Here is a 27,337-nt window from a genome sequence, read left to right on the forward strand (position 1 = left end):
AGGCTGTAGGTTCCTCATCCTGGTCTAAAACATGGCCAAGCCTCTTGGAAGAAATCTCGAGTCACTCAAAAGAGTTGGCCTGCCCATCTACACAGGAAAAGATCAAGTGGATGAAACATTTCTGTTGCCTGGATTATGCCATCCAGTTGGATGCTTGACCTCAGTGTAGATATCTGGGACAGGCAGTCTAAATGGACAGTGAGGTGGGCCCCAAATTTAAACAGCAGTAGGAGAGCAGGCTGGATTGCAAAGCTCTCTTAATGACCTTTAGCTTCTCCTAGAAATTAAGACTCATCTTTCTAATACCAGTATTCTACCAGTGTATGTATGTATGTATGTATATATGCATATATATACATATACACACACATATATGTGTATATATATATATATATATACATATATGTGTGTGTGTGTGTGTCTGGGAGACCTCTGAAGAACTTGAAGGGAATATCACATAAAGGGTGTTAGAAAGGCCCATGGTGGGTGTAAATAGGCTGTAACATATAATAATAGCTAATAGCTAACATTTATTTATAGAGTGTTTACTATGTGCCGGGCACTGTGCTTTATAATTAATTATCTCATTTAATCTTCATGACAACCCTGGGAGGTAGGGGCTATTATTATCCTCATTTTACAGATGAAGAAACTGAGGCAGACAAGTGAAGTGACCTGCCCAGGGTCACACAGGCAGTGTCTGAGGTCAGATTTGAACTTAGGACTTTCTGACTCCAGGCCCAGAGCTCTGTGTAGAGCAGAACAGAAATAAAGGATATCACCAGAAAAAAGATGGACTGTGATAGGGCCAGGAGGAATGGATAGACAACCTAGGTGCTCCACTGGCATTCTTGTGTGTCCGGAGAAAGAGAGCATAGGCTTCAGCACATTAAGTGGAAATCCTGTGGCAGACTTATGGGAGGACGTGGGCAGGAGCTGCGTGGGCCTGAATTATGTGACAATCTTCATCTTTGGAGGGAATTTCCAAATTGAGAAGGTTGCAGATCCATCGCAGTGTTTGAGTGTACCAGTTGCACACCCAGGAGAATGTGTGCCACTGCTTGAGGACATAGCTTGTTCCGTTCTTTGTTTCTGTATCCCTCGTGCCTAGCACTGTGCCTGATGTGCAGTAGGAACTTCAGCGATGTTTGTGGGATTGAATTGAATTCTGTAGGTCCTCTGAGTAAAGACTCTGCTTCTTGACTATACCTTCTCTGTTCTCTCGTCATTACTTCATGGTAATGAACTTGGCCAGGAGGCAGAGGTGAGGAGAGAGGGAATTTTAGGCATGGGGGACTTTTTGTTGCTGTTGTTCTGTCATTTCAGTTGTGTCTGATTCTCTGTGACGTCATTTGAGGTTTTCTTGGCAAAAATACTAGAGTCGTTTACCATTTCCTTCTCCAGCTCATTTTACAGATAAGGAAACTGAGGCCAACAGGGTGAAGTGACTTGCCCAGGGTCACATAGCTAGTAAGTATCTGAGGCTAGATTGGAATTCAGGAAGATGAGTCTTCCTGATTGACTGAGGCTAGGTCCTCTGTCCTCTACAGTGCCACCTAGTGGCCCATAGGGGTTAGTCAGTGTTAAAACAGAGATGAGAGATATAATTGGGGGGTGGGGTATAACAGAGTGTGACCCCACATTTGAGTGCCACATGAGAATGGCCATGGAATGCGGATGAGATGACAAGTTGGGGCCAGGTTGCAAAGGACTTTCAGAGCTAAAGAGAGGAGTTGCTATTTACTCTCAGAGGCAATAGGGAGCCCCTGCATTTAACTGAGTAGAGGAGAGACATAGTCAGATCTGCAATTAAGGAAAATTACTTTGGAAATAAGATAGAATGGAGTGGGGAGAGATGAGACAGAGAGACCAATTAGGAGACTTTTGCACAATAATAAATGATGGGGGCTTGAAGAAAGGGTGTCTGTTTGAATAGAGAGGAGGGATGGGAAATGAAATCCATTGTGAAGCAGATAGAATCTTTATCAAATAGCTTGCCTTTCTCAAGAAGGGGGGAGGGGAGGGAGGAAGAGAATTTGGAACTCAAAATTTAAAAAAAACAAATGTTCAAAATCGTTTTTACATGTAATTGGAAAAATAAAATAAAATCTAGAAATCCATTGTGAAGGTACCAATGGTAAGATTTGGCAACTGATTGGTTTGAAGGAGTTAGAGGAATTGAGGGTGTGAACCCCCAAAACCCCACAAATCCCAATTTTGAAACAGAGTCTGTTTTAAGAAAGAGACAAACGAAATTAGGGTGCATGTGTCCATGGTTTAATTTCTCTCACACTGGCTTGACATGCAAAACTGGGCCCCCTAAGGGGGGTGGTTCAGAAGTGGCTCAATTTAGAATTTGGGGGTACATGGTTATATGCCCTTCGAAGTAGTGTTCCCAAGGGGTGCCAATCAACTCTGGTCGACATGCTGGGAGGTGGGCTATGTTAAAATGAGGTCTTGAGGACGTGACTTAGGTCACTTAATCCTGATCAAAGAGACATCAATTTCCATGTCACCTTTCTTGACACTAGGGAGGAATCAACATTTTCCCAGACCTGTCAGGGCAACATAATGAGCAGGAATAGACCCATTTAGATTAAGTTCTTCTGAAGAAGGACTGAACTTTGAAAGAAAGGGGGATGGGGAATTTTTCACAAAAGAAATGCCAAGGTTACAATTCTGAGAGACCGGGAAGGATGGTGGTACCTTCGACAGAAATAGGGAAGTTGTTTTGGATGTGTTGAATTTGAGATGTCTTTGGCACATCCACATTGAAATATCCTATGGGCAGTTGGTGATGTGGGACCTAATAGCTCAGCCCATTCTTTTACTTTGTAGATAGGCACAGAAATGATAGCAGAGCCAGGGGAGCTAATGAGGTCACTGAAGAGTTTAGAGAGAGAGAAGAGTAGAAGGCCTAGGAGAGAGACTTGGGGAAGCCTTGCATTAGGGGGTGGGCTGTGGATGATGAGCCAGCCAGCCCTGATGGCGTGAAAGCCTCAGCAGGGTCTATCTGGCCCCCACAGAACAAAGAGGCGGCATTGTACTAGGTGCTTGAGGTATGTTAATGAAGAGGTTGGCCCTTGCCCCTGAAGACACATTAGGATGGCTAAGATAAATAAGCCCATAATTAACATGTCCTCTGAGCAGCTTTAGCAGATCTACTTCTTTCCCACGCTTGTCACATTCTTCCTGTTGTTCTATGCTGCCGAGTAAATATTCAGACCTGAAGTATGATTAGGGCCTTTTAGGAACTGCTAGTGTGAGGAATCTTGGGCCCTTGGGCATGACTAGGTCTCAGCCACAGTTAATCATGTGCTGGCAGGAATTGATTAGGTTGTGTTTGTTAGTCATTTCAGGTGTGGAGGGATGTTTTCCCCAGCTCCGTTGTGAACTCTTTTGGGGGGCAGGGAAGCAGCACAGCATCAAAACCTGGCTGGGCTGCATCCTGGCTTCCTAAACTGGCCTCGGAGTCCTGGTTCTGCCCCATACTACCTTTGGGATCTTGGCCAAGTCACTGGGCCCCAGGTGAACTCTCTGAAACCTAGGAGCTGCTGCCATGTCCCCTTTGCCTTTTTGTCCCCCAGTGGAACAGTTTAGAAAGAGAAGAGACAACTGTTTTGTTTAAAAAAATAAAGGGGGAAAGTGACTTGGCTAAGGTCTCATAACAAGTTAGCCAAAATTAGTGGCAGAACCCTTCTACTCCTTTTTTTTTTTGAGGGGGGGTAGGCAGGGCAATTGGGGTTAAGTGACTTGCCCAAGGTCACACAGCTAGTGTGTCAAGTGTCTGAGGGCAGATTTGAACTCAGGTCCTCCTGACTCCAGGGCCAGTGCTTTGTGCTTTACTCACTGAACCACCTAGCTGCCCCCAGAACCCTTCTACTCCTAGTAATGCCACCTTTTTGAGCAGTTGAGCCAGATTGTTGGCCCATACTGATGCTGTGGTCAGTTGTCATCCTCTGTGGAATGAGGGAGGGAGCTAACTAAATTGAAGGGGAGGGATTCAATCTCTTCAGAGCCTAATTCCCTGACTTTCCTTGTTTAGCTTTCTTTATTCCTCATAACCTGTTGTCAGGCCAAGTCTTCTACCCTGTACTTCTGCAGTTGATTTTTGGGATGGGGGTTTTCTCTCATTGATTTATATGGGTATTGACCTAATACTGTGCCTGCCACATAGTAGGTGCTTAATAAATACTTGTGGATCGATGGGTCATTATCTTCTAATTGGATTGGAGGCCTAGCATATAGAGAATAATGCTTCCAGGGGGACCAGTAAGGGTGAGGGTGGAGGGGGGGAAGGAGAGAAAGGAGGGGGGAAGGAAGGGAGAGAAAGGAGGAGGGGGGAGAGAGGAGGAGAGGAAGGGGAGGGGTGGAGAGCAGAGCTATTTGTCTTTTTGCAATCCCTTAATACAGTGCAATGAGGACATGTTGATTCTCCTCAGGAACAACTGTCACTGTCTCCAAACAAAATGGTCTGTTGGCTCAGGGTTTTGTAGGAGGTGAATCTTCTTACTTATTTCTTAGTAATAACCAGGAAGAGGTGCAGGTAGATCCATCATATAATTGCTATGGCTAGAACTTAGAGGAATGGCGAGCCTCCAGCAGCTTTGGCTATTCTGATGGCTGCTTGGGGAATATTAATGCAATTCAAGGGAACAAGAGCGTAGTAAACACCTACTGTGTTCCTGGCACTGTGGGAAAGCCACAGAGCTCATAACATGACACATTCCTTGCCTTCCCAGGGTTCATGACTGAACTGGGGAGATGACTTAGTCAAAGTGAACCAATTAGAGGCCAATGTAAGGACCCAGGCTATGAATAAGGGAAGTCAGAAAGGGGAAAGGAAGCCCAAGTGTACTCCAGCAGGCAGCAGGGCAGTAGTAAGAGCATCTACTTGGAAGGCAGGAAGCTTGGGGTCTAGCCCCAACTCTGCTATTAGCTTTCCGCCCTGCTCTTAGTTGTGGGCAACACACATGCATGGGTCTTTGATTACTCATCCAATCCAGTCCAGTCTAATATTATAAATTAAGACAGGCACTGGCGATGTAAAGATGAAGGAAAAACAGTCCCACCCCTCAGTGAGCTTATGTTCAGTATGTATGGAGAATTTGAGGTGGGAGAAAGTACTAACAAGGAGGTGGCTTTGGAGAGGTTTCCTGGAGGAGGCGGCACCTGGATGGAGTCTTTTAGGAAGCTAAGGATTTTAAGAGGTAAATGTGGGCAAGGTGGCCATCCTAGGCATGGAGGACAGCCTGAGCAAAGGCATGGAGATAAGACTGTTGCCTTTGGGGTAGTAGCAATGAAGTCAGTTTGGCTAAAGCAAAGGGTGGACATGAATCAGGCTGAAGGCAGGAACCAGATTGTGAAAGGCTTGAAAGGCCAAGTTGAGGAGTTTTTATTTTATCCTCTATGCAGCCACTCAAAGTTGTTGAGCCCCTGCTCAACATGGCATGGGTAAACTTGTGATTTAGGGAGATGGTTTTGGCATCTTTGTGGAAGATGCATGGGGGAGCAAGCAGACAAGGAGATCAGTTAAGAAGCTGCTGCATTAGGCCATACTGTAAAGGCAATAGTGGCTGAATTAGGTGCCATTCATCACTGAGCCTCAGTTTCCCCACTTGTAAAGTTGAGATAATAATAGCACTTCTTAAAGGACTGTTATAATGCTATGGGTCAGCTTCTGTGCTCCTCCTGCTATCATTACACCTATGACTGTGTGAGTGGAAAGAGATGAGAGATGTAAGAGGTATTGTGGAGGCGACAAGATATGGTAACTCATTTCTTATAGCAGAGGAGGGATTGAGTGCTTATCAGGATACAATTAATACACAAGAAAGACAGTTCCTACTCTCCAGGAGTCTTCCCTCCATACACTGTAAGCTCTTTGAGGGTTGGAATTCTTTCTTTTTCCCTGTATCCCTAGAACTTAGCAGAGTGCTAAAGTAGGTGCTGCCTAAATGTTTATTGTATTAAACTTAAAATCACAGGACCATAGAATTTGAAAGTTGGAAGGGACCTTAATGACCGTCTGGTCCAGCTCATACTCAGAAGGAATCCCCACTATAACATATGTGATAAGCTGACATCAGGCCTCTGCTTGAAAAGCTTCAGGAATGGAGAACCCATCACCTCTAAGGGCAGCCTGTTCCCCTTTTTGTTGTTCAGTTGTTTCATTTGGATTTTTCCTGACCCCATTTGGGGTTTTCTTGGCAAAGATACTGGAGTGGTTTGCCATTTCCTTCTCCATCTCATTTTACAGATGAGGAAACTGAGGCAAACAGGGTGAAGTGACTTGCCCAGAGTCACACAGCTAGTAAATGTCGGAGGCCTGATTTGAACTCGGGAAGATGAGCCTTCCTGATTGGCTGAGGATCAATGCTCTATCTGCTGTGGTGCCACCTAGCTTCTATTCCCCTTTTGGACAGCTCCAGTTGTTAGGAGGTTTTTCCTAACATATTTTTTTAATTAGATTTTTTATTTTTAGTTTAGAACACTTAGTTTTACATGTTCTTTAGTTTCAAATTTTCTTCCCTTCCCTCCCCCTCCCCCCCAAGACTGCATGCAGTCCGATATAGATTCTACATAAACCTTCGCATTAAACTTATTTACACAATAGTCAAGTTGCAAAGAAGAATTTTCCTAACATATTGCTACTGGTTCTGCCCTCACGGCTAAACAAAAAAAAAGTCTTATCTCTCCTTCTTGTGATTGTCCTTCAAGTCCTTGAAAGCAGCTATCTTATTCCCCCTGAGTCTAGCTAATTCTTATGTTACAGTGACCCGAGGCCCTTCACCATCCTGGTTACCTTCTTCTGAATGCTCTCCAGTTTATCTATCTATCTATCTGGAAAGAGGACAGTGGATCTAGTACCTCCTTATTCCTAGATGCGGGACTTCTCTTGATGGAGCCCAAGATTGCTTTAGCTCAGGGGTGGGGAACTTGTTACCTTGAGGCTACAGGTAGGTGGCCTTCTAGGTCCTCAGGTGTGGCCTTCTGACTGAGTTGAAGTTTTACCAAACAAATCCTTTTATTAAGGGGATTTGTTCTGTAAAGTTTGGATTCAGTCAAGGGGCCACAAAAGGCTGCAGGTTCCCCACCCCTGGGTAGCGTTTGTGGTCACCATATCACACAGCTGACTCATATAAAGCTTGAAGCAAGGTGCTGTCTAACCAGGCCTTTCCTATCTTCTAACTGTGAAATTGATTCATTGAACCTGAGTGTAAGATCTGAAATTTATCCTTTTCTGAATGTCATCTTATTAGACTCAGGCCAAGCCTGATGAGATGTTTTGGGATCCTGGCTTTGTCATCCATTGGATTAGCCCTCCCAGTTTATTGTCATCTGCAGTTTTGATGAGCCAGTTGTATTTGCCTTTATCCAGGGCCAAGCATAGATCCTGGCAAGTTCACATTGAATGACTATCGACTTCTTTGAGACTGGCCATTCAAACAGTTCTGAATCCATCTAATTGTATTAGGAAGCAGCCAGGGGGCGCCATAGTACACAGAGCTCTGGGCTTGGAGTCAGGAAGACCATGGCCTCAGGCACTCATCAGCTGTGTGACCCTGGGCAAATCACTTCACCACTGCCTGCCTCAGTTTCCTTCTCTGAAAAATACAGATCTTAGGGTTGTTGTCAGGATCACATGAGATAATGTTTTCTAGTTTTTGTTATTATTGTTGTTGTTCTATTATTGTCTAGTATATATCTTTTCCACAAAAAGTAGTATGAAATGCTTTGCTAAAATCTAAATAAACTATAGAACAGTTTATTTTCCTCTGATCTTTCAGTTTAGGATCTGTCACAAAAAGGAAATTAAGTTTGTCTGGCAGGACTTGTTCTTGATAAAGCTGTGCCTGTTCTTTTTCATTTTATTTTGTTATTTTGAACTTGAAACGTAAAAAATTCCATTTCTGAACACAAAAAGAAGACTGTATATGAAGCCATGAGTCTCATTTTATACCATTCATTTGAAAAGTATATACTATGGCCTAAAATAGGTGTTTAATGAATGTTGATTTGATATTATTTTCAACTCTGTGCTACTTGTCTTTACTTTCTTTGGTTCTCCTCTGGGCATTTACAAAAATGGCCCTCTTTTTTGGCAGGGTGGGGGTGGGGGGGAGAATCAGTATTACTACTTCTCTCCCCATAAAAAAGACAAACATTTTAACAAATAAACAGTTAAACAAAACAGATTTAAACAGTGGCCATGGCCAGAAATGTATACTTCTTTCTGCACCTTGAGTCCATCACCTTTCTTTCAGAAGGTGAATACCATACTCCATCATATGTCCTCTAGAGACATGGTCATTGTATTGATCAGAGTCCCTAACTCTTTCAAAATTGTTTTTCTTTACACTATTGATGTCCTTTCACAAATTGTTCTCCTGATTCTGATCACTTCACTCTCTAACAGTTCATACTACTAAGTATTATCTCTAATGGTCTCTTTCATCATTGCTAAAAAGGGCATATAATATTCCATTACATTTATATACCACATTTTGTTTAGTTAATCTCCAATTTATGGGTACCACCTTATATTCTAGTTCTTTGCTTTCTTTTTCTTTTTTCAATCCCCCCTTTTGGAATCAAGAAGTTTGTTTTGCTTGTGGTTATACCCTCCCCTATGTTATCCTCCCTCTTAGCACCTTCCCTCCTAATCCTGACTTATTTCCCTGATGAATTTTGTGTATTTCTCTTTGAATGTGTTGAACCCACCTTTGTCCATTTCAGAGAAGAGTGAGGTTTATCTGATATCCCTATCCCTTCCATCATGTTTGTATATTCTCTCATGCCCTAATTATAAGAAAGTACAAGTTCTACTCCCTTCTTCTGCCTTTCTATACTAGTGTACTTCTTTAATCTTCTTCATCGCCACACTAAACATTCAGAACAGAACCAATCCATCCCCAGGACTTTTTTTTCCCTTTAACTCCTTCAGTTCTGAAGGAATACTTGTTTCTTCTCTTTTAGAGTATTAGCACTACATCATCATGCAGCCCCTTCTAATTGTTCAATCAAATTTACCTTTGTAGGTATCTCTTGACTATTAAGTTTGTATTTCAGAATTTCTACTCAACTCTCGTCTTTTCATCATAAATGCTTGAGAATTTAATATTCCGTTAAAGGTCCGTTCACTGTCCTGCCCCTCACCCCAGCAGGATCACACTAAACTGTGCGTTTTTTTAAAAAATTCTTGATTGTAAAGCCTTTGATTCCAAAGTCTCTGTAAAGTATTTAATTACAAGGTCTCCTCTTATTTAGAGTAGAAGCTGCCAGGTCTTATACAATCCTAGCCATTGTTTCTGAGTACTTAAACTGCTTTTTTCTGGATGCTTGTAGTTTTATATATATATATATATATATATATGTGTGTGTGTGTGTGTGTGTGTGTGTGTGTGTGTGTGTGTGTGTGTGTGTATGTATATATGTGTGTGTGTATGTGTATAAAATTTGATGTGGAAGGTCTAGATTTTTCTGTGTGACATCCTTCCACTCCCCAACCTCCTTAAGCTAGTTCAGGTCCTTCCTGACTCCTTAGTTTATTGTCCCTGATAACCTGGAGTATGGAAAAGTATTCCTTCAGTTCCTTCACCTAATTTGCGAGGAGGGAACTGTGGCAGAAATATAAATATTGGACACTATATATAAGTCACTGCAAAATTTCCCTCCTGTTCATACTGATTGACATTCTCAGCCTTGTTGTTTGTGTTTACAACTTCCAAAGCATTTTCTGAAGACCTCTGACAGCTTCTGTTGCCCTCAACAGCCACTCACAGCCAACCTCTCACTTGTTTCATCAATCAGTTTTGCTTACCAATTGGTTCTTCAATTTGTTTCACTTACCAATTTGTTTTCTCTAACTTGCTTTGTTAACTACATTCTCCTTTTCCTTATCTTCAATCTTCAAGTCCTTATTCCTTAAGATCTTTAATCATGCTCATTCTTCTTCAGTCTTCTCTCATAGTTGTCCAGCAGTAGAAACTGGACCTGATAACTATTCTACTTCAGATTCTTCCAAATATGTTTTTGCTGTATTCAGTGATTGACTTCTAGTCCAAACCTCTCCAAATCACCATCGGAATTTCCTTCTTTTTATTATTCAACTCAAATCTTCTTTTCCTACTCCTTTTCTAGTTACTTTCTTCCCTAGAAGCTGGAAATAGAATTCAGTTTACCTTTAATTCAGGATCTTATTACCTCTTACCTAGTCTAGGTTTCAATAGTCTATTGAAATAACCTCCTAATTAGTCTCCTTGCTTCCAGACTCTCCTTGCCCCCTCTTTAATCCATCCTCCACACAGCTCCCAAATTGATATTCCTAAGTCACAAGTCTGTCCATGTACCTCTGCCTAAAATGACTTCCTGTTACCTCCAGAATAAAATCCGAACTCAACTTGACATTTAAAATGCTTTACAATCTGGCTTCCACCTACCTTTGAAGACCAATTCAATGGTACTTTTCTTTTTACTCTGTTCAAGACGAAGTGGCCTAGTAGATAGTACCAGAAATTGACATGTCATCTCTCTCCTCCATGCTTTTGCCCATGCCTGGAATGTACTCTCCCTTACATTTTTCTCTTCAAATGCCTGGCCTCATTCAAGCCTCAGCTCACATATCGCCTCATTACAAGATGCCTTTCCTGATACCCCTAGTTGCTCTCTCTTTTCTGAAATTGTTTTGTATATGCTTCTTTGTGTACATGTTGTGTTTTCCCAGCAGAATGTAAGCTGTTTGAGAACAAGGACTGTTTTTGGTTTTGTTTTTGTCTTTGCTTCCCTAGGAGCTATCATAGTGCCAGACACATAGCAGATGCTTAATACATGCCTGTTGAATTAAGGTTGTGTGGAACTTCCCTGCTCAAAAACCTTACATGACTTCCCATTGACTATGGGACAAAAGACAAATTTCTTAGTCTGGATTTTCAGATTTATTTCTCTTTAGTCCTCTTTGTATCATGACATTCTATCCAAACTGGCCTGCTAGCTATCCCCCAAGCTCCCTGTTCTATCTTTTGGATCCATATATTTGCAGGAGCTTGAAATATATTCCCCCACCTCTCATCTCTGCCATTCAGCTTGGTTGCCTGAAGCCTTCCTTGTTTTCTCTCAGTTGTTACTACTTTCTCCCTCCTCAAATGATCCTGCATTTCCTTCTGTATACATGTTGTATCCCCCTAGTGGAATATAAGTTCCTTGAGGGTAGTGACTGGTTGTCTTTGCAGAACCTCATACCTTGCACATAGCAGGTATTCAGAAAGTATTTGTTGAATTGAATTGAATGGAATTGTAATAGTCTTTGAAGTATGGGTAGGTTTGAATGGGCAGAGGAGACCAAGGAGGAAATGACAGGCAGAGGGAACTGTGGGAACCATGGGTATGGGAGGCTCTAAGGTTGGATGAATTAGATGGCGCTCAATCATGGAGGACATTGGATGCCTGATTGAAGAACTGGAACTATATCCTGGAGATAATGGGGAGTCATTGTTCTTTCACTGAGGGAGTGATATGATGAAAGTGGTGTTTTAAACAAATTAGTCTGGCAGGGGTGTCCAGGATGAATTGGAAGGGGGGAAGTGACTGCAGGCATGGAGATCAGCTAGGCTATGGCATTTGTCCAGGTGTGAAGTAATCAGGGCATGTCCTAGGATTGTGGCAATAGGAATGGAGAGAGAGGGCTGAATTGAAGACACATTTTGAAGGAAAAATCAACAGAAGCAAAATGGGCTGTTGGCTTAAAGCCTTCCAGGAAGCGATCTTTCTTCCTTTGTAATAATGATGAAGAAATGCAGGCGGACCCATTATGTAATTGCTGGCTATGACTAGAATTTAAAGCTTAAACAATTCTCCAGGAGCTTTGGCTACTGTGGCTGATGTTTGATTGGACAAAAGTAGAGTGTGTACCTACTGTAAGCCCGGCACTTATGAAAGGAGGTCATGACACTGTCCTCAAGGGGTTTGCAGTCTAATTAGGGAGATAACTTATAGATATAAAACTATCAGAGATCAGGAAAATACAGAAGAGAATAAAGTTTATATATGTATAATGTTTATAATTATAATGATGTTTATAATAATAATGTTATATATGTATACATAAAGTATATATATATGTGTATATATATATACATATATATATGTAATATATGTTTATTATAGGTATCGGATCAGAAGGGTCCTTTGAGGTCATCTAGTCCAACCTGTACCTAAGCCTAAATCCCTGTTCTTATTCTTTGGACAAGTAGTTATTTAGTCTTACTTAAGGACCTCAGGTAGTACGGATCCTCCTCCCTCCTGAGGCAGCTCTAATCAGTATTAAGTTTTCATCACAAATTGAGTCAAAATCTGCCTCCCAGCAACACCTGCCCTGCAGGCTAGAGGGGGAAAGTCTTCTTCCTTATCCATGTGACAGCCCTTGAAATACTGGAAGTCACTTCTAGTTCCCCCACCCTTTTACCAGGTTTCTCTTCTCCAGGTTAAACATCTGTATTCCTTCAATCAAACCTTGTATGTCTTGGTCTCTCGTCTGCTTGTCATCCTCCCCTTCCTCTGCAAATGCTCTTCTTTTTCAGCATTGTTCCTAAAATATGCCCCACACAGAACATGATACTTCAGATGTAGTTTGCTCATGCCAGTATATGGTACAACTAGCACATAATACATTCGGAATAGTATATTTTTCTTAATGAAGGCTGTGGAATGCTTTGGTCCTGTCTCATGCTGTTGATTCATATTGTCCTTGTGGTCCTCTAAAATTCCCTAGATCTTTATCACAGAAATTGTTGTCTGTCCATTCATCTTCCATCTTGGACTTCACTTTTTTTGAACCTCACTGTAAGATTTTATACTGATCTTATTGTATTTCATCTTACTAACTTCTTCCTGTTGTTTTAACATTCTGCGATGTCGTCTTGCCAGTGTCTGAGCTCTCCCTTCCCACTTCATGTCATCTGTAGATTTGAAAAACATGTCACCTATACCTTTATCTGTGGTAGTCTTAAAAACATTGACTGCCCTTTCAAAGCTACAGGTGGAACTTATTATCTCCTTAAAAAGAAAACCAAGCTAGACATAATGAAGACCTACAGTAACATCCACATTTCTCTGTTCTCCTATGTATATGGAAATACCCACTTTGGGGGGGGGCACTGTTAAATTGAATATAGAAATAAAAAATTTTAAAATGTTGAAGGTCATAGGGCAGCTAGGGATGTTCCTCCAAATTGGCATCAGTTCATTAGTGGGTACTCTTTGGATTTACTTATTCAGCTGGTTCTGAATCTTTATAACTGTACTATCATCTAGCCCCCATCGCTCCATCTCTCCATACTGAAGTCAGTGTATATTCCTGACAAGGGAATTTCCTTTCATCTCTCAGTTATAGTAATCCTACTAAAAGACAAAAGGAAGTTAATCTTATATCACTGTTTTTAGTGAAGTCATGCAGGCTTTTAGTGTTCATCACTTCCCTTTAAAAATATACTCTAATATTTTGGCAGAAATCAAACTCAAAGCTCTAGGCTTATAGACTGTGTGGGGCTTCACTCTCTTTGTTTTTTCGAAAGTTCATATCTCCCGTCCTATGTTATCTTTCCCATGGACCACATTTTTTTTCTGAGATCTCTGACAGTAGCTCAGCAATCACATTTCTAATTCTTTCAGTGCCCTGGGATGCAAGCCATTTAGGCCCCTAGTGACTTGAACTAATGGAAGGTAGCTGGGTCCTCTTTTACAGTCTCTTGGATTTCAAGTCCCCCTTTAAATCATTATCATCTTGGGTTTCAATTCCCCTTTAACCTTTTTCTGCTGTAGTCTTCTCAGTCCTGAGATCATTCTCCTTGGTGGAAAAAGCAGAAGTAACATAAAAGTTGAGTACTTCTATATTCTCTCCATAATCCTGAATCATACCTTCATAGGCCCCAAGCAGCAGTCCCCCTATCCCCTTTTTAATCATCTTCATATTCCCTTTCAACATATCTTTAAAAGACCCATTCTGTTGTCCTCATTGTATATTCATTGATGCACCTGCTTCATTTTGAGGAGAGTGAGTGGAGTAGAAACACTCTTAAAAGTTATGCATGATAACAGATTAGAACTGTAGCAAAGAGAGATAATCCCAAACTGTGTGTGATCTAACAATAATTTGATTTTAGAATGTATTTAGTACCTAGCTCAGTGTCTTGCATATAGTGGGTAGAGAGCTCAATTGTATCTTCATTAGACTCATATGCATCCATTTATCAAGTGTTTTCCATGTACTGGATGCAGTGGGAGACTCTAGAGACAATACAAAGTTTAATTGTCTGTGGAGTTTACTGCAGTATAGTAGGGGGGTAAGAAGTAAACACAGATAACTATGGTAACAATCATATACACTAGTATATGATTGCTGCATTGGGGAATTGAAATCCATAATGCTATGTAAGATACAAGATAGAAAAGCCTGGTAACCTAAGGAAAAGCTTCCAGAATGAGGTGGTATTGGAGATGGGTTTTACAGAATGAGTATGAACTCATTGGGAAAAGAGGAGGAAGAAGGACATTCTAAACAAAGAAAAGCATGAACAAAGGTATGGCAGTAGAAGAGAAGAAGCTATGTTTGGTAGGGGGTGACTAGTCCAATTTGGCTGGAGTGCAGAATGCTTAGAGGAGAGTAAGATGAAAAAATTCTAGAAAGGCAGGAGTAAATGAGAGAGGAAAAGGTATATAGGGAGGAGAAAAGAGCCTAAACAGAGCTCTGGCCAACAACAACAAATGTTTGCACTTCTAAAGAGGGCTACCTCTGCTACTTAATAGGAGGGAAATGATGGAATTTCAGACAAAGTCACATTGATATGTGACTGTTTAGTTGTACATGTTCCAATTTGGCACATCCCATGTAGAACCTCTGGCTCCGACAACTGGCATCTTTCTAGATAGATAGGGATCAAGACGTGTTCCCCCACTGTATATTTTTGCCTACTTGTTAGAAGCTGCCATCCAAAGGGGAAGGACTTTGCAGGAATACACACAGGAGACTAGGGCCAGGAGGAGGATCCTGGGATGTGGTGTTAAAAAAAAAAAACAACTTGAAGTGGAGGAGAGCTGTGAGTGAGACAATATTAAAGTTTTACTTTTGGTAATGGGAATTTTACTCCTTCAGTTCTGCTGAAATGCCAGCTGCCCCTAAGCATCTTTAATATTACTTTGGGACTTCTCTGACTGGCTTCTCCCTTAGGCCCCAGGTAGCCCATTGTTGGAACAACCTCATCATCCTGTGAGATCTCAAAAGCCTAGGTCCTCTCCCTCCTCACCACCCTCTGCCTCTCTGGAGTATGAGGCCATGAACTCCATACTTCCATTTAAGGAGGGAAGTTAGCTCAGAATATCTACTTATTCCTCCACCTGACTATACTACTTTGAGACTTCTCCATCATGCCTCCATGTCCTCCATTTTTTAGTTTCTTTTGTGTCTTGTCTTCCCTCATTCAAGTTTAAGCTCTTTGAGGGCAGGGATTACCTTTATTTTTTCATATTTGTATCCCCAGCACTTAGCATAGTGCTGGCACATAGTAGATGCTTAATAAATATTTATTGACTATTAATCTCCCGTTTTGTTTCCTCTCTGTAACTTCGGAAGATTGAGGGTCAGAGTGGCTGGAGACTTTCCTTGCTTTTGATTTCAAGTCCAAGGGAAGTATGGCATACAAAAATACCCTACTTTAATTCTTGATATTTTAAAAGGGCACATTTTATGAAGCCATTTTTATAGAAAAAAATGGAAAAATAACAGCATTTTCTTGTCATTTGTCCAGAAAGAGGCCAGTTGGTTTGTAAACCATTTGACATAAAGTTATGGTTCGTATTAAGAATAATTTCACACAAATCAGTCTATGTTGATTGCCCTGTGCTCATCACTAGAAGAAGAAAAGAGAGGAGACCATAAGCAATATTCACACCTGGAGTATTGTATTTCCAGTTGGAGAAGCTTGATTTGATGGACAGTTGGGAGTGATCATGAGTATTCAAATAAGGGAGTGACAGGGTTTTTAAGAAGATTACTTTGGCAATAATGTGCAGGATGGATTGGCAGCAGGAAAACCTGTTAGGAAATTATTACAGTAATACAGGCATAAATTGATGAGGGCCTGACAAGGTAAATAGGAAGAAAAAGGATGAATTCAGAAGACATAAAGGGAGAACCAATGTGACATGATGTAGAAGAGGAGACCATTCTTACTGAGGTTGGAAAACTGTAGAATGAGGAAGATGGTGACATTGAAAGAAATTGAAAAGTTGCAATAGGTATCTGGTTTTGAGATGGGGGAGTGGTGGGAAGGATTATTTGGGGCCTATTGAGTTCATCCACGTGTAGATGACTTATATTCAGCTTAGTTGACAAGTCAGGACTGGAGATAGAGATCTTTTTTTTCCTTTTAAAAAAATTACTTTGAGTTCTAAATTCCCTCCCTCCCTCCAGACCCTCCCCCACCCACTGGGAAGGCAAGCAATGCTGTACCCATTATACATGTTAAGTCATGCAAAACACATTTCCACATTAGCCATGTTGTAAAAGCAAAAAAAGCAAGAAAAATAAAGAAAGTGAAAAAAAATCTGCTTCAATCTATACTCATAGTTAATCAGTTCTCTCTTTGGAGGTGGATAGTATTGTTCATCATGAGTCCTTTGGAATTGTCAAGGATCATTGTATTAATCAGAATTGCTAAGTCTTTCACAGTTGATCATCCTTACAGTATTGCTGTTATTGTTTACAATGTTCTCCTAGTTCTGCTTATTTCACTTTGCATCAGTTCATGTAAGTCTTTCCAGGTTTTTCTGAAACCCTTTGTCTTTTCTTATAGCACTAAAGTATTCTATCATATTCCTGTACCACAGCTTGTTCAGCCATTCCGCAATTGATGGGCATCCCCTCACTTTCCAATTCTTTGCTACCACAAAAAGAGTTGCTATAAATACTTTTGAACGTATGGGTCCCTTTCCTTTTTCTTTGATTTCTATGTGATGCAGACCTAGTAGTTGCATTGCTGGGTCAAAGGGTATGTACCTTTTGGGCATAATTTCAAATTGTTCTCCAGAATGGTTGGACAAGTTAGCACTTCCAGCAACAGTGCATTAGTGTCTCTATTTTTCCACATCTTCTCCAGCGTTTGTCATTTTCCTTTCCTGTCATCTTAGCCAATCTTATAAGTGTGAGGTAGTACCTCAGAGTTGTTTTAATTTGCATTTCTCTGATTATTAGTGATTTAGAGCATTTTTATATAACTTGATAACTTTGATTTCTTCTTCTGAAAACTGCCTGTTCATATCCTTTTACCATCTATCAGTTGGAGAATGACTCTTATTTTTATAAAGTTGGCTCAGTTCCCTATATATTTGAGAAATGAAACATCTATCAGAGAAAGTTGCTGTAATTTTTTTCCATTTTTCCTTGAAGCTTTGTTTTCATGTCTCCTTCTGAGTTTTTATCTTCAGCTTCCACATCACCACAGTAACTTTTCATAGTCAAGTTCTTTTTTTGTTTGTTTGCTCATTTTTCCAGCCTATTTTTTTTTATTTTGGACTTTATGTTAGAGTTGGGCTCTACTCACCTCTGGGAGTGGGAATTGGGGGGCGGTGGGGAGAGAATAACTGACCTGAGCTTCTGTCTTTTATGTCCTTCTGCTGTTTTCATAGCTAGTTTTAGACGCCTGTAAATTTTCAGTGCTTCCAAGGTGGTGTAATCCGGGGAGAGGTGTGGCCACTGCTGTTCTGATCTTCGCTCTGGTCCTTACCCAGGTAGGGTTCCTGGTTCCCTGTGACTGCAAGTGTTCCTCTCCTCCCTGAAACTGCAACCCAAAACTAGTTAAGGGGCAGTGGAGTTGTCAAATGGCACCTGGTCCTATGCCCTGTGTCCCACAGGGGTCCTTTGTAATCTCTTTCTGATCAGGTGTTCAATATCCTCTGGGCACTAAATGCTCCTGTTATTATTGCCCTGCCACCTCCAAGGCCCAAGCTGGCGTCACTTCTGCTGCACTGTGCTCCTGGTCAGGCCCCACACTAGTGCTACAGACCTCTCTTTCTGTCCTTCTAAGCTGTCTTGGGCTGGAAAAATGACTCCCTCTGCCTTTTTGTTGGTTATGCCACTTATAGTTTGATTTGACATGTTTTTTTCAAGTTGTTTAGATGGAAATATTTGGAGGACTCAGCAAAAATGTTCTCTTTACTCCACCATATTGGCCCTGCCCCTCTGTAGATAGAGATCTTGAAGTAATCAGCCAAGTGATTTGAGAGTGGGTAATGTCTCCAAAGGACTGAGAATAGAATTAAAAGGACATAAGGTAGGAAAGGGAGGTAGGAAGAACAAAGAGAGCCAATTAAAAGAAACAGAGAAGTGGGTGGAAAAGAAGGAGAACATGGTGTAATAGAAGCCAGGCAAGAAAGATCATTTGAAGAAGGGAGTAGGAGAGTTTAAAGAAGGGGATATGTATCACTGGCATGCAGATGCCACCAAAAAAAATTCATGGAAGATGAGAATTGGAAAGAGGCCATTGTTTTAGGTACCATTAGTGAATTACATTTGGGCCGCCATAGAGGGTATTCACAGAATCATGCGATTTCACAGGTGAAAGAGACATCCATCAGTGGTCATCTAGGCCAACCATCACTGAAAAAGAATCCTGGTTTTCTCCCTCTAAGAAGTGGTCATCCAGCCTTTGCTTGAAGACTTCCTGAGGCAAATCCACTACCTCCTGAAGTAGTCCATTTCCCTTTTGGATAGGTCTAATTGTTAGGAAGTTTCTTCTGACATCAAGCTGAAATTTGCCATTTTGTAGTTTCCCCCCCATCGCTCTTAGTTCTGCAACTCGAATCTTTCTTCCATGTGATAGCCCTTCAAATACTTGAAGACAAGTTCTCATGCCCTCCCTGGGTTCTGTCTTCTCCAGGCTAACATGCCCAGTTCCTCATGTGACATTGGATTCAAGACCTTTCTCCACCCTGGTTGCCCTTCTCTGGGCACTCTCCATCTCATCAATGTCCTTAAACTGTGGTGCTTAGAACTGAACACAGTACTACAGATGAAGGCTGACCATGGCACAATTGCAAAGTGAATATCATTTCCCTATTTTTGGAAATTATGCCCATCTTATTGCAGTGTCATTCCTACATCTATTAGAGATTGGACTAAATGACCTTTGAGTTCTCTTCTACCTGTGAGATTTTGTGATTAAAGTTCATTTGCGGTGATGGAGGCAAAATCCAGATTACCGGGGACCAAGTAAATAGTGGGTTAGGCAATTGAAGGCAAAGACTTGGGGCCCTTTGTTCTTAGCTTTTCCAAATTGAAGTTGGCCCTCTGTACTTGAGATCGTTAAGTCTCTGTCATCTCTATGTTTCATGGCACCTCTGACTCACTTTTCCTTTTGCTCTTTTCCTCAGAATGTGGTACCACAGGCTATCCCAGATATACTCTGGCATTCAGCACCAGTTGAAGGGAGGAGTCAGACACCAGGCCCTTCAGCATCCCTGCTTCCAAAACAGACTTCTAGTAGCTCTACGATGGCAGCACACAGCCCTGGGGCCTCTGAACTGTGCCTGGCAGCAGCATGAGGATCATTTGGGTAGGGGCTGGCTGATAGCAGAATTTAAGTGCAGAGACATATATTGAGTTAGGGGACTTTGATGCCATTTGGAGATGCTTGCTGAGATGTCTAGAGAATCTCTAGCAATTGAACCCCACTCCCACCCCCACACACCAATTAGAGATGATGGCAGCAAAGATAGTATCATAGAAGGTGCCTGACTTATGTCAACCAATGACTACCTTATGGTAATGGTTAATGACAATGACAACCCTGTGAATTCAATAGCAATGAACATTTCTTCCCCAGAAGAACTGCCCATCAATGCCTCTGTCCTCCACTCAGTGGGTGGCTCTGTGCTGGGTGCCAGGCATACAAAGATCAAAATGAGAGTGTCTGTCTTTAGGGTGCTTACCTAGGAGGATTGGAGAGGACTCAAAAAACATACTAGAAGCTAGTCATCAAGGAGACCACAAAGGAGAAAGACAAGCAGAGTGTTCCTGGCCAGCACTAAGAACAGGGAGAGCCCTGGCAGTGATGTGGGGGGAGAGGGGCCTTGAAGAAGAACTTTGAGCCTGTGTAAATATTGGAGATCAGCTAACACATAGTCCATTTTGACTAGAACATATAACTTGTGAAGGAGTGCGATAAGGCCTAAGTATTGAAAGGAATGTGGATGGTCTTTATTGCCAGGTGAGAGCGTGGGGGTGACGTGGCCGGAATGTGCTTTGTAAAGATGATCTTAACAGCTTTGTTGAGGGTGGATTGGAGAGGGGAAACGATGAAAGCAAGAAGACCATTCATTCATCCATTCAGCAAGCATTTATGAATCACCTACTCAATATCAGGCACTGTGTCCAACTCTTTGTGACCTCATTTAAGGTTTTCTTGGCAAAGATACTGGAGTGGTTTGCCATTTATTTGCTTTTCCAGCTCATTTTACAGATGAGGAGATGAGGCAAACAGGGTGAAGTGAATTGCCTAGGGTCACATAGCTAGTAAGTATCTGAGACCTGATTTGAACTCAGGAAGAGGTCTGACACTCTATCCTCTGCAGTGCCACCTAGCCGCCTGGGCATCAGGGAGGCAAAAGGTAAAAACAAAACAGTCTCTGTCCTCAAGGAGTTTACATTCTACTTGTGGGATGGGACGGAGCAACATGAATATAAATAAATTTAAGGGATATTTTGGTGCAGTGGAGAGGCACTAGATTTGGAGTAAGAATTCTGAGTATGAATCCCAGCTCCATTACATCCTATCTATGTGGTCTTGGGTAAGTCCCTTCTCTTCTCTAGATCTCAGTTTCCATGTTGATCAATGAGGTGATTGGACTGCATGCCCTCTATAGCACTTTAGATCTAGGATCCAATAATAAGTAAATACAAAACATATGCAAAGTGGTCCCAAACTTGGGGCACAAAAGTTGGCCTGTGTAGGAGGTGGCTCTGGAGCTGAGCCTTGAAGGAAGCTTGAGATTGTACAAAATGAAGGTGAGGAGGGAGGGCCATTCCATGAATGGAAGGCAGCCTCTGCAAATATAGGAGATGAAATATTGTGTATGGGGAGAAGTGATTAGACATTTGGTTAGAACATGAAGTGCACGAAGACGAGTAATGTGCTGTAAGCTTGCAGAGGAAGGATGGAAGTAGACAGTGAAGGGCTGCAGATGCCAACTGGAGGAGTTTACATTTCCTCCCCTAGATTCTGGTGTCACGTGGCTAGGCCATGTTTTAGGGATATCCATTTGTCAGGTATGTCATCAGTTAAGAAGCTATTACACTGGTCTGGGTGGATGAGAGACTAAACTAGGCTGGAGGGGGGCACAGAGGCAAGATGGCAGAGTGAGAGGAAGTAGTTGAACCCAGCTTGCTTCTTTCCTTTTTCCACAACAATCTGAAAACTGTAACAATCCAAATTTTGATAGGGAAAGCCAAGAAAAAGGTCACAATGAGTCATTTTTCTACCCAGGACAGCTCCAGGAGATGGACAGAGGTCTGTAGAAATATTGTGTACAGGGAGCAGCAATTAGAGACACTAGGGAAAGGGTCCGGCCAGGAATGTGTGTGGCACTGGCAAGGAGCATTCCAGTACCCAGAGAAAGAGAGCCAAGTCAGGGCATCAGGGCAGAAAGAGATCCCAGGGGATGATGATTAATAATAATAATGATAATGATAGTAGCTGATATTTATATAAAACCTACTATGTGCCAGGCAATATGCTAAGCAATTTACAAATATCTCATTCTAACCTTCCTATAATCCTGGGAGGTAGGTGCTTTTATTATTACCATTTTACAGATGAGGAAGCTGAGGCAGTAAGAAATAAATTGATATGCCCAGGGTCATGTAGCTAGTAAGTGTCTGAGGCCAGATTTGACTCCAGGCCCAGTGCTCTATCTACTAGAACACCTATCTACCCTCTCTGCCCCCTAGCTGCTCATGGAATCTCTGAACTAGTGCTGAGTTCAGAAACAGGTGCCATCTGGCAACTCTGTTGCCCATTACTCAGTTCTGGATACTGGAACAAAGACGAGCCATCTCGAGAGTGGATCTTAGCTGTGTAATGAGCAAGAAACAAGTTCTGGAAATACAGCTTTATAGCTCTGATTCCTGGACCAGAATGGTGACTCAGTTCTAGCTTTTTGCCCAGTACCATAAACCTGCAGAGAGATAACCAAGGCAGGAGTCCCAGACCAAAGGGAAGCCAGAAGTTCAGTCCTTCTGAACTTGCAGAGCCTCCCAGCAGGCCATAAGTGACTGAGTCCAGCAGCTGTCTGCTGAAATTCCCAAACAGGGACCAGTTAGTAGACTCAAACCTGGGTCAGGAACTTGCGGAGCACAGACTAGGAGGGTAGTGAACAGACCTTGTCTGATATCACTCTACTTTGGGACCACTGAAAACCTGCAGGCCTCCAGCTGGAGCTGTGAAAGCAGCAGAAGGATAGAAGAGGACAGAAGTTCAGACCAGACACTGCCTGTACCCCCTGACAAATTGCAGAGAGCACAGCCTTAATATTGAGTTCAAAGTCAGGAAGGAGGCTGGAAGAATGAGCAAATGACAGAATAGAGCTTCTCTGGTGATGGGGAATCTCAAGACACAAACTCAGAAGAAGACAATGACTTGAGAACATGGACAAGCAAAACCTCAAGTTAAAAATGCAGCTGGGACATAAGTCTAATAAGAATTCCTTGAAGAGTATATTTTTTTCAAAAGCAAAAGAGATTTGAAAAAAGACAAATGACTGATGTGGAAGATGGGAAAAGAGAATTAACAGCTTGAAAAAAATGGTCCAAAACCTTACTGAAAAAAAAGTAACTCTGAAAATCAGAATTGGCCAAATGGAAGCTCATTAATGACTGTACGAGATATCAGAATAATATAACAAAGTAAAAAATCTGAATAAATAGAAAAGAATGTGAAACATCTCATAGGAAAAACAACGGATTTCCCTTACAGATGAAATGGCTGTTCTGGAGCCAAATAGAAAGGGAATTTAAATACTCTTAAGGCATTCCCTCTTCTGGGTTGTAGAGGGAAATGGAAAGAAAATGCCTCTCTGTGACCATATTCTTATACATCCAGTCAATCACCTCTTTGAATGCCTCAATGTCAATTTTATGACAACCATTTCTATAGTTAGATGCAAGTATTGGACAGTAGTGAATACAACAGCAAAACAGAAGCAAGAAATATTGGCATTATACCACGGTCTCCCTAGTTCAACACATTCTTGACTACCAACCTCACATGTCCATTTAGACAACATATTTCTTATTCCGTTGTCTTGGGTTTAGCTGTCCCATCAGGTCATCTGCTTCTGGGAAACATTTTCCCTTGCAAATACTGTGCTAAAAGGGTCTGTCCTAGACCAGTGTTTATGACATGTCCAGTTTTGTTCAAACATCCTATTGTCCCTAATTAGGATTAATTAATTGGTAATAATTATTAATTGGTAAGAATACCTGGATCAGGCCTTGTTCCTTAGTGGGGTTTTGGAGAGGTGTTCTTTCCAGTAGATCCATTTCCTAGGTTCCAAGTCATTTGCAAAGGTTCCCTAGGTAATGCTGTTTAAACCTTTTAGCAATAAGACTTAGTTTAATTTAATATAAAAACCTGACAAAATCTAATCACATTATTTTTCCAGTAATTAATTCATGTTATGAAAACCAGATCAGACCTTATGCCTTATGGAACTAACCTTATAAACAGAAGAGCCATAAGAAGAACATTAAATTAGACTGCCTGAAGTACATCTGAATGTTCAGAGAATTCAGTCTTTATGTACCGTTTGCTTTTTCTATCTTTACCTGACCTATGTCTAGATAGATAGGTAGAAAGATAGATAGATAGATAGAGAAAGAAAATGATAAAAGTAGTAGTCACAAAGCCTGAACAGTTAAAAAAAAAGCTCTCAAAGCAGTGGGGTCATTTACACTTAACAGTTCAGAGATACTTGCTGATTGTAACAAAGATCCATTGTAAAACATTAGAGAAAGTTGCTTTTGTTATGGGAGAAATATCTCTGAGTTCATGTGGTAGGTTACTGCTGCTGAATAAGCATATCACAATGCAGAAATTATACCTAGGTTTTATTGTGCTTGAGTACAGGTTCAGGAAGTAGAAAAATGACCCTGGACAAAGATTAGGGTTCTAATGACAAAATTATGTTGCAGAGACAAAGAAATAATTTTTGGCTTGTGGCAATCTAGTACATCTTCTTAGGCCACAAAAATTTAACAAACTTATTTAAAAAGAATCATAATTTCATATATCTCCTAAGGAAACAAACCTAGTTAAACATACTCTATAGGTAAATTAAGTCATTTAAGATTAAAACTACATTTAGAGGGTTCACAATGGGCTAATTGAGAATGGAGATTTACATGCCTCAGAGATAACTACAGAATAGGAGTCAGTAGATTCTCTTCACAAATAGTTACCTAAATTGCCTTGGGAAGTTCAAACTCCTCTTTGGTTTCCTATCTGAGGACTGTTAAAAAGTCTTCCCTTAATATTATGATTCCCATAAGTCAGGTTCATCCAGATGAGGTTAATATAAACAGAAAACAGGCTCCAGTTAGCCAAAATGTTCCAGAAGGAGTGATGTAATAAATTTTAATAAAAAGAAATCAAAAATGAAAAATTATCATCACTATGAAAGGAGAAAGGACTCTGCTGATCCAAATTAGTACTGCTTCCTCAGGCCCAAAGTTATCAATTTACCTATCACGGGTACAGCAAGGGAAAATTCCTTTAGCTCAGTTTGAATTTAGGTAAAAGTCATAGATAACTTTTGGAACAGCCAATCAGGCAATAGAGTTCGACAGTGTTCACAGGATATCATAGCCAGAATCAACCAGGTAGGAAACATTCCTGTTCAATGGGGAAGCTGAGTCAAGAGAATCCTGATGTTACCTTCATAATTCCATCTTTTCAAACTTCTCAGTCTTTAACATTCATCAACAGCATTCCCAAAAGGGACTTAATCTAAGCAACATTTAGCACTTCCCTTGAATGGTGGATTTAGGGCTTAAGAAAAACAATTATACCTGAATTCAAAACTTAGGGCAATTGAAATCACAGTTCCATCCTACACTGCAGATTTTCTACTGCTTATAATTTAGAGAAACAGTTTTCATGTTGCATAAACAGTAAGCAGTAAGTAACAATATTTACTGAGTATATAAAACATCTTAACAACCTCATTCACTATTTTACTTTGTCAGGTTAAACACATTCTGGTATAAAAATCAATTAAGAAGTTGAGAAAATACCCACATTCAAGAAATTTGTACATAAAATGAATACACATCACATTCACACATCACCCAGACCATTCATTATATAGAGAACAAACAGGCCATTCCCCTGTGATGGCTGTGAAAATCGTCAGGGAAGGGCTTATCTCCTGCAAGAAAAGAGGATTTCCAAATAAACCCCAAAGGACCTTCATTTAGCTGTTACAGACAATCTATAATCAGAAGGGCAAGCTGCCATACAAATAAAACAATAAAAAAATTGTTACATTCTAGGTACAGTTCAACAGCATTTCTTACATGATGGTTTCCCAAAAGCACAATGGAAGAAACTATGCATAATAATGTAGCATCCAGAATTTAAATCATAGACCTAAAACAAAACTTATTGCCAAGCAACTGACATCAATTCAGTTAAATGCATTCTTAAATTTTCTTGCAGAAAAAAAGCTCGTTAGTCTGTGAAGTTAGGCTTTTTATTCTAGTTATATCCAGAAATCAGTATAAAGCAATTAAAAATCCAGGTGCACTCAAGGATATAAAAGGGATTCTTATTCTAGCAGTTTATAAACATTTTACCTTAATGCCAAATCCCAAAAGTATTTTCCATCAAAACCTGTTTAACTTAGAGAGGGTTAAATATTGTAATCATTTTCTTCTTTCACAACATGACTCATGTGGAAATATGTATAAATATGATTGTACACGTATAGCCTATATCAGATTGCATGCCATCTTGGGGAAGAGGGTGTGGAGGGAGGGAAAAATTTGGAACTCAAAATCTTATAAAAGTGAATGTTGAAAACTAAAACAAAATAATTATTTTTAAAAATTAAAAAAGATACATTGTAATCATTCTAAGAGGGAGAAAAAAGACAACACACATATTATTTTAAATAAGACTACATTACAATATTGTTTCAGAGTCCATGGCTGGAAGTTAGCATAGGATGCAGACAAGTACATTTGCAGATTACAAAGGAGTGGTGCTTAATTAGCATAGCCTTGTACTCAAGATCCAAGAAGACAGAACCTTATCAGATAAGGTAAAGAAAAGAGAACTGACATTGTGCTTTTAAGCTTTTTCTGAAGTATGTGCAACAAAACCAAATTTTGAAGTATTTTCTGAAACAAAAGATTTGCCTGGGCAATCTTTGTTAATTGGTAATGAAGTAGACACCTCACAATTGAGTGTAACAAGCCTATCTTGAAATAGTATTCACAAGTTTACAAGAAGGAAAATCTTCATCTTTCTCCACACTGATCTAACACTACACTTTCTTGATTCCCTCACAGCCCAAACATATCTCAAAATTAATTTTCAAAACTATCCATTCAATTTACTGACTCTCTTTTGGTTCATTGTTTGTCCTTTGTTCTGGAAGAGGACCATGACATCAGGAATTGGATTTAAGTGAGGGAGGGCTGTGCAAAATCACCAGCCTCACTCTCTTCTTGTGGCAAGACACAGATCAGGATGACTGGAGATGGCCCAGATGGAATTGGCCTTTTTAAGCTAAGGTCTTTCCCAGGTCTCAGTTTGATTGAGGCGATGCCCATTCAGTGATTAAGGCTAGGTAAGAAATGAGGCAAAATATAGCCTCTTTTACCTACTCAAAAAAAAGAAACAAAAACCAAAATCAATCTGGGAGGGGAAGACCCTCGGGGTTTCTGGCCAAAACACATCTAAGATAAAACCCTTATTCCTATGTTGAAGGAAATCACCACTCTTTTAAGAGATTTCCTGCCCTACCTGAATATTTTCATGGAATCACCTAAGAGACTTCCTACCCCACCTATCAAAACTATCATTTCACAGAAACAAGGATCAGTTTGATTTTCTAATTTAGCTTTTAATTTACCTAGACAATTTAACTTCAGTTAAATCATTTTCAGTGTTAAGGTAACAATTCTCCTCTGAGAATCAAATGTTATAATCACTAGATAATAAATTTTCCTTATTTTCTCTGGAGAGTCCTCCAGGAGAATATCCCCAGGACTAAAGAGTATGACAGA

The 27,337-nt window shown here is 40.7% G+C and overlaps 1 protein-coding gene across 2 annotated transcripts in view; it reads left to right on the forward strand.

Annotated features, from left to right (window-relative positions):
* TMLHE (trimethyllysine hydroxylase, epsilon) overlaps positions 1–27,337 on the forward strand; it is a 122,634-nt gene that overhangs the window by 26,623 nt on the left and 68,674 nt on the right. Inside the window, exons 2-3 of one of the 2 annotated variants that reach the window (XM_036740536.1) lie at positions 17,680–17,781; positions 19,423–19,604. In XM_036740536.1, the coding sequence (XP_036596431.1) occupies positions 19,424–19,604 (181 nt within the window). In that variant the 5' untranslated portion in view covers positions 17,680–17,781; position 19,423. The remainder of the gene's footprint in view (positions 1–17,679; positions 17,782–19,422; positions 19,605–27,337) is intronic. The other variant, XM_036740537.1, reaches the window with a different exon arrangement.

This window comes from Trichosurus vulpecula (genome assembly GCF_011100635.1).
Source record: "Trichosurus vulpecula isolate mTriVul1 chromosome X unlocalized genomic scaffold, mTriVul1.pri SUPER_X_unloc_2, whole genome shotgun sequence".
In the NCBI taxonomy this organism is placed as follows: Eukaryota; Metazoa; Chordata; class Mammalia; order Diprotodontia; family Phalangeridae; genus Trichosurus; species Trichosurus vulpecula.